Raw genomic sequence first — 8,108 nt, forward strand, 5'->3', positions numbered from 1 at the left:
CCATCTGCGCCATGCTAGGGTTATCGCAGCACTGCTGCTGCTTTTGGGGGATTGGGGTTGGAATGGTATCCTCCAAATCTTCTTGATTCTTCAGAAATAAATCCTGTAAGCGATCCATATTTTCACTATTGGATGCCATCCCTTTATTTATTTCAATCTGTGACACACTTCTCTTTAAGGTGTCCTTATCCACATCCCCACTATCCTCTGGGGCGACCTGACTTATGCTCTGTGCGAAAGACATAATTCTTGTATTTACCCTATGCTCAATAGGGATGCCATCCGTTTGCATTTGACCGTCGGGGTTGGGGATTTTATGCAGGATTTCTGCATGTGGGGCAGAATTGTCATTTTCACACTACTAAAACAAAACAAAAAACAAACAAAACTAAAAAAAAAACACAAACAAAAAACAAACAAACAAACAAAAAAAAACAAAACAAAACACGTAGAACACATGTGTATGCTTTTTAAGAGGTTAATTTTGATCTCGTATGAAGCTGGAATGGACAGTTTTACGGCACTAATGAGCAGCATAATGTTGTGCAATAATATATAATTATGCAAATCATATGCGAATTTAAAGTACTGAAATAACGAGTTCTAGAAATCGATAACAATATTAGCGATCGGCTTAAAAACACCCACCCTACGCCTGCGTTACAGATCGCGTGAAAAGAGAGATAACTCAACCCGTAGTCAACCAAATTAAATATTCCCATGTGTTTAGACCATCGGTAAATAATAGGGCTTTAAGCTAGATGAAAATGCTGAAAATAATTCTAGAGACGCGATTTTATTAGGTGCGGAATAACTCAAAATTATATATCATTATTTAAAAGGTCCTTAATTTTTTTGGACCTCAACAATTCGAATTTAGGACCTGCACAATCCGATTTCACGAACTTCATAAATAAATTTGAATTAACCTCAATGCTTGTGGTGCACACTTGAAAATAACTTGCTACGTAGGCAATTTAGTGTGCACCACGTTATTGAGGTTATTTCCCCATACCCGAAAAATATAAAAGTGATTCCTTAAATTTTCCAGATACAATAGGTAAGTTAGTATAATAACGACGAAATGTACACTGTTACATTCTTAAATCACGTGAAGAATGACTGTTACATTTTTTCGGTCTACGAAGAAATGATCTCAATCACGTGGTGCACACTAAACAAACCTGCTACAGGTCATAGAGGTTATTTCAAATAAACAGTCATTCCTTATAACTAAATTTTAGTATAAAAATTCAACGAGTAAATCATTGAAAAAAGGGTGGATGACGTCATAGTCATATTACAAAATTTTGTTCATGATGATGGACAATTTTTTTTTTATCCAATCAGAAAGCTTGTTACTTCTGAAATTAAATAATATAGTTATATTATACAATGCAAGTACTTTTCAAAGCAGATATTGGATAAATATATTCTATACAGTAGTTTTACGAATTCGTAACATTATTTTGCAAGTTATTTTATGAATTTATCACAAAGTCTTAGACTTATTTTTGTTAATAATATCAGGTTTTAGAACTTTTTTATCACCCCGTAACAAATTATAATTACATTCATATAAAATGTATTCTTGATTTCTAATAACCACTTAGAATGGTAAATATTTTTTATATTAAGTTGATACAATATAAAATACAGAGTATATAATAAGTTTTTTTGTTTTACCACACATAATACCAAGCTCCACACAGCCGCAGACGTTCGTTCCGTCATTAACTAACCGCTGCAGACTGGCCATTCGAAATTTTCGGAATTGAATTTATTTGTAAATTTGTTTTTTAGCACAATGTTTGAATTTGCCGCGCATGCTTTGGGGATTTTCGCTGGGCCTCCATACGATCCCGCAGTCTCGTTTTGATGAGCCACGCTGATAGTGCAAGAATTTGCTAATGGCGACACACTGTTTCAGTCAGCTTTGAAAGTAAAATGAAGACTGAAGCCGATACTCCGGGTAAACTAAAAGACCTGATAGAAGGGTTAAGACGAGGAAAGGGCAGAAGACCCGATTTAGACGACGGTGCAAATGCGGCTGACGAATCAGCCGAGGAAAATGATGTCGACGTACAACCCAAATGCCCCAAATCAGACGATGCACACGATGCTGATGAAGAACTGCAGGATCTAGAAAAACAGTTGAGGGATCTCAAACTTGAAAGGAAGAAAGCACATTCACGCCAGCAAATTGAACAAGAAAAATCCAGTTTGCGGACTTTGCAAGTCTCGGCGATGAATTCCGGAATGCATTCGCCCAAGACAGGACCAACGATGTCACCTTCACAGTTTCCTTCAAATACAGGTGAACCTATTAGCTTAGTAGATACTTCCAAAGAACAAAAAGTGCTTCAGATTTTGTCATTTATCTGGTCAGAGCCCGCTGAACGATTTCAAACATTTACTTTGGGCGGTGAAGTTGAGTTTCGCATAGGCAAAAAGAAAACGTTGGATAAGGTTACAATAGAGGATTGGGGCTACGCGAACATTAAAATCATGCAAGAATTGGTGAAACAAAAGCGGCTAACGGACATTAATGGTTACCTCAACTATATCGCCGATATCTATCGCTTAGCCGCCCGGAATGTATGATATTCAGTTTTGCTGTACGACAAAGAATATCGACAAAAGCAGGCCGATCAGTTATTCGAATGGGGAACATACAGACAAGAATTGCGTGACTTTCAGTTAGTGTCGAAACTGGATAACCCAACATCTAGAGTATTCGCAGAAGCTTCCAAAGTCGTCATTAAGGGTAGAAATCCGAAACAGATTACTGATGGTCGGCGAAAAGGTCCGTTTCTGCCCAATGGACGCGAGATCTGTCGAAGCTTCAATTACAATTCATGTTATCGTGTAGATTGCAAAATGATTCAATTTGTTTTTCTAGTGCTCACTCTGCGTTAAATGGTCACAATCAACCAATGACGAGACCAAAAATCCATGAAGTGCCTCAAAATCGGGACTAGTTGTGGAGCCGAAGGCGACATCCGCGATTAACACAGTGCATTTCGAGGCTTGGTGTCGCCTATTACCTATGGAAACAGAGGACCGAGAATTATTTTAGATGGAGTAAAAAATGGCTTTCGTTTACGTACAAAATTTGGCCCGTGTTATCCAACCAATCGTGAAAATTATGCATCAGCATTTAAAATGCGCGAAAAAGTAGAAATTCAGCTACGAAATGATTTTGCTTTAGGAAATTATGTGATTACTAAAAAAGATTGCAACGATTGTGAGCTCACTAGGGGCTGTCCCAAAACCAAATGGTGAAATACGTTTAATTCATGACGCTAGTCAGCCCGTAGGAATTTCCCTCAATTCTTATACAAGTGATACAAATTGTTCATATATGGATATGCGACACGCTTTAAAACTTATTAAACCAAATAGTTTTCTTGCAAAAGTTGACCTTAAAAGTGCGTATAGATCCGTTAAATGTCACAAGTTAGATCATGAATACACCGGCTTAAAATAGACCTTCACAGGTGATGATGTTCCTACTTACATGTATGATTGTAGTAGGGATTTGCTTTTATTGGTTCGCACATTGAGACAATTAGGTTTTAACACAAAGTATTCGAAGGTAGAAGGTCCAGCACAGCGAATAACTTTTTAGGCATAATAATCGATACCCGTGATTTGACACTTACCATGCCAGAGCAGAAGCAATCTGAATTTTATAGCCTACTGTTATCCTTTGAAAAACGCAAACGTGCAAGTGTTAAACAACTTCAGTCACTTTGCGGCAATTTAAACTGGGCTTGTCAAATGGTGGAAGGTGGTAGAACGTTTCTGAGACGTTTATTTGACGCTATTTCTAATGTAGAAAACCGCAGTGACAAAGTGTTATTATCTGCCGATTTTCATGCTGACATTTCTTGGTGGATTAAATTTATGAAGGTTTTCAAAAGCACAGTGAAATTGATGGACTCAAAAAAAAAATCACTTCGTTACAAACTGACACGTCTTCATTAGGAGGCGCTGGCTATTACAATGGAGATTTCTTTTATGTTAATTGGTCTGTTGACTTGCCAGTTATTCAAAATGAACATATCAATATTAAAGAAACTACTGCTGTCATCTTATCTGTACTTCGCTGGGGACATTTATGGACAAATAAAACTGTTATAGTGTTTACGGACAATATGACGACCAAATGTATTTTGAACAAGGGGTCGTCAAAGAACAAGTGGCTGATGAGTTTACTGAGAACTTTGTTTTGGCTTTCCGCTATGTATAATTTTGACTTTCAGGCAAAATTTTTGAGAGGGCGTTACAACGTTATTGCCGATGACGCCTCACGTCTTCACAAAGAAGGTCAACTTTCGAGACTTTATGATATATTGACTAGTTATAGTTGCATTCCGTTTACGGTACATGAACTATTAAGACATATTTCGTTTGCCTTTTATCTTTTTAGATGGTGCAAATATGATAGCGGACTTGGAGATAGCCGTTGGACGATTGAAAGGAAAGGGGTGGGCTGAATCAACAGCTGGAACGTACGCCACGCACTTGAAGATGTATCTTCAGTTTTGCGAAGAGTACAAACTGCAGTCGGTACCATGTGACCAGAAGACTATTGAGATTTATATCGCATATTTAGTTGACAAGAATCATTTCACATATATTTCTATTCGCTCCTACTTGAACATTATTTCTGTTTTACATAAGATGCACGATATACAGGATCCTATTTCTAACTCTTGGAATATATACTAACGGGTGTGAAAAGAGAATTATGAACAAGTCAATCCTGCAAAGCGCCAATTACGCCGGAACTGTTATTGAATTTAAGGAACATTCTTGATTTGTCAAACCACAACAATATTGTTTTTGGGCAGCTTGTTCGACATAGTTCTTTGGCTTTTTAAAACCAAATAATTTTCTTGTAAAGAGAACTTTTAATCCCGAACTTAATCTTCACAGGGTTGATGTATTACCATGTAGCTGGAGCATGCTTTTACGTTTAAAAGTAGTTAAAACGCTTCAATTTCGTTCAAAACCAATAGAAGTGGTATTGTCACTTCAAATAAAACGTCGTATGCAAATCGGATAACGTCGCGTAAAATCATTCACATTTTTCTCGACTTTTGCATTTTCTGATAGGGCTGGCCACAGCGTCTAAACTGAATTTCGAACTTCAGACGCTGTTACTGAGCTTGACATAATACGTTGCCGGAATGCAACCATTCTAGATTTTAAATAATATTCAATGTATTGTACTCAATTCTTCATACATTATACGATGAGGATTGTTATTTTTAACCATGAAATTAGTTTTACAAAATTGCATATAGAAGTTTTCTACAACGTTACAATTTTCAAAGCCCTATATTTCTGCATCTTACAATTGAATAATTATTGGTACTACCATTGTATCAAAAGGCAAATTCAACTTTCTAGCCCTTCTATTGACTACAAACATGGCTTCTCTTACTTGCTGTACAATATGTGCCTTCGCATCATGAAAGGTACCTTTATGTGAAAATATAAAGTTACATATATAACCGGAAATAATCAAAAGTTTCATCAGAATAGAGGAGTTGTGCTGCAATACTCATTTCAGCTAAACCATTATAAGCATGTGACATAATATCGACTAAATCATTTAGAAAAATTGAAAATAATATAGGGTTATATTTTCGCCTTGGCGAAAATCAACATGGATTGAAAACGGAGTGACAATTTGAAAAGGAACTACCCTGTCTAACACAAGACTTTGCATTACTGTACATATTATTAATGCTTGTGAACATTTTCCATCAATAGTGCACTATAACAATTTTAGCCATAAATAAACTCTTCTACATGTAACAGAATCGAAAGCTTTTCGGTAGTCATTGTTCCGTCTCCAGTACTGGTTAAATGCATCGTTATTATACGCAACATTCTGCACCTGCGCATTAAGGTTTTTAATAGCTATATACATGTAATATGATATTGGAATAGTTTTTTTTTTGAGTTATGTGACTTAATTTGTACAAAAATGCACAATTACCCATTTTAAGTCCATATTTCAAAAACGGTTTCACCAAAATAACACGATACAGTGAATTGCTTATTTCCTTTGATGTAGGCTTTCAATTTTACCATACGCTCAAGAGGCCAAATATTGATAAAAAGAAAAAATCAGCTGCACGTCCGTTCATCTGTTTGCCTATCCATATACTCTTTAAAAAGTCTTATTGCAAATGATAAAGTTCTTTCCATGTAACAACTCCAATTGTTGTTTAAATCTTATCCATTTGATCACAATCTGAGATCACCAACCTTGAAATTTGTGTCCATATTTGCCCCTTCGTTTTAATGGCAGACCTCTACGGGCGAATCTATATTTTGTATATGATACCAATTGTATATTTTTTTCTATGACATAACAACAAATGATACTTTTGGTATCATATGCATCTGTACCATTCACACAGAAAATGTTGATCATCTTAAGATTCATTTTTAATACAAAAACAGTATAATATCTCTGTCTTTTCTTTTGTTTTTAGCATATGGCATGAAAGTCTTGAAGGTATACATAATCTTTTCCACTAAATATAACGAGAATGGATATGGTGAATATATCAAAGAGACAACAACCCCACCGGAATGAAAAATGTCAGTTCGAGGCCAACCATGAGTCTTAAATGAATAACGAGGAAACCCTCACACCACAGGGCAGGCTGCAGCTGGCCCCAATGAACAACAAGGAAACCCTCACACCACATGGCAGGCTGCAGCTGGCCCTGAAAAAAAAAAAACATTATATACATGTACAGAGAAATAGTTGCCCCATATACTCCCGCGTCAAAATAGTAAACTGTCAGTGAAAGCGATTCGATGCATACGGAGCCAAAAATTCCTGACTTGGGACAGGCGCAAAAATGCGTAAATTATTGTACTTTGGTATGATCACAACCATCCCCTTTTTGAAACTGGCCACTGTGGGGAAATATGACACAATGAAATATACTTAAAATCAGTTTGAAAAAACAGGTTTAAAAAAAGGTGCGAGTCCCTTCTTAAAACAAAGATAAAGAAACTGATTTTACGTTATATTAATGCACAAACAAAGGATTACTACATTGTAGCAGTCAATTACACACCAACTCCAGATCAGTTTAAACCTACGAAACGTTATGCCTTAACCGTATGTAAAATCAATCCCAATTCTTCCCCTGTTCTCCAGAGTGGAGAACAAAGGTACATCATATGTAATAAAATAAGGACAAAGCCGTGTAATACCGAAAACTGCTTTAAAATATAGTGTGTTACTTTCTACGTAAAGACCCTATAAGCGAATCAATGTTACTACCTAAAAAATGCTATCTATAATAATATGACGACAATATCATAACGATAATTTCCCTTACAAGTTAGCTTATGTCTGCCCGTATTAATCGTTTACAAGTACCTCTGTATTTGTGAATTGAGTTCCCTTATTGGTTGAAAAAGGAATGTAAATGTTTTACGAGCTTGGTGTAGTAATTTCTCGGTTATATAAAGAATCCGGAACATTGTTACAAATACGAACCAATTTAGATATCAAGCTCCGAAAAAGCATCTGACGTTCAAAATTCACCCTAGACGCTGCAGCCAGCCCTCTCAGAAAATGCAAGAATCTTGCAAAGTCCGGAAAATATGAACGATTCTATGCGACGTTTGATTTGAATAATGTCAGAGAATTTCGAAAGGCATGCCTGCAGTGGTGAATAAAAGAGGAAACGAACGTCTGCCGCTGCGTGGAGCTTGTTTTGATATGCAAACATCATATGATAGTGACAAGGGGACATCACAATCTAATCAAAAACTGAAGTTTTCATAGTCATTGATCGTCAAATATTCTATTCCACTGATGTTTGCTTGCTCTCAACATTTTTAGTGCTGTTTTGTTTACTTATATTTTCAAGGTTTTGCTACGGTTTGTTGTAATTTTCATCCGTTTCTTTGTCCTGGACTTTCGAGGTTTTTTTTTTATATGTAACGTCTTCCATTGTTTATAATGGTGATAATGCTTATATAGTACAATTATTTCCCTTGATGACTTTTGAACCAAGATGGTTGTCTTCCAAGGAAAAAACACGGTTACACAAGGATAA

At 36.2% G+C, this 8,108-nt stretch overlaps 1 protein-coding gene and 1 pseudogene across 1 annotated transcript; both read left to right on the forward strand.

The window, feature by feature from the left end:
- Positions 1-1,811: 1,811 nt before the first annotated feature.
- LOC148621116 (uncharacterized) lies at positions 1,812-2,604 on the forward strand. The gene has a single exon (XM_088573894.1). It carries the CDS (start codon positions 1,948-1,950, stop codon positions 2,602-2,604), a length of 657 nt encoding a protein of 218 aa, XP_088430020.1. The 5' UTR covers positions 1,812-1,947.
- A 1,394-nt stretch (positions 2,605-3,998) lies between these two features.
- Positions 3,999-5,199, forward strand: LOC148621117 (uncharacterized; annotated as a pseudogene).
- Positions 5,200-8,108: the final 2,909 nt, after the last annotated feature.

The sequence above is a fragment of the Perna viridis genome, chromosome 3, assembly GCF_037379345.1.
Source record: "Perna viridis isolate PV_CMFRI_1.1 ecotype Kerala chromosome 3, ASM3737934v1, whole genome shotgun sequence".
NCBI classification, from domain to species: domain Eukaryota; kingdom Metazoa; phylum Mollusca; class Bivalvia; order Mytilida; family Mytilidae; genus Perna; species Perna viridis.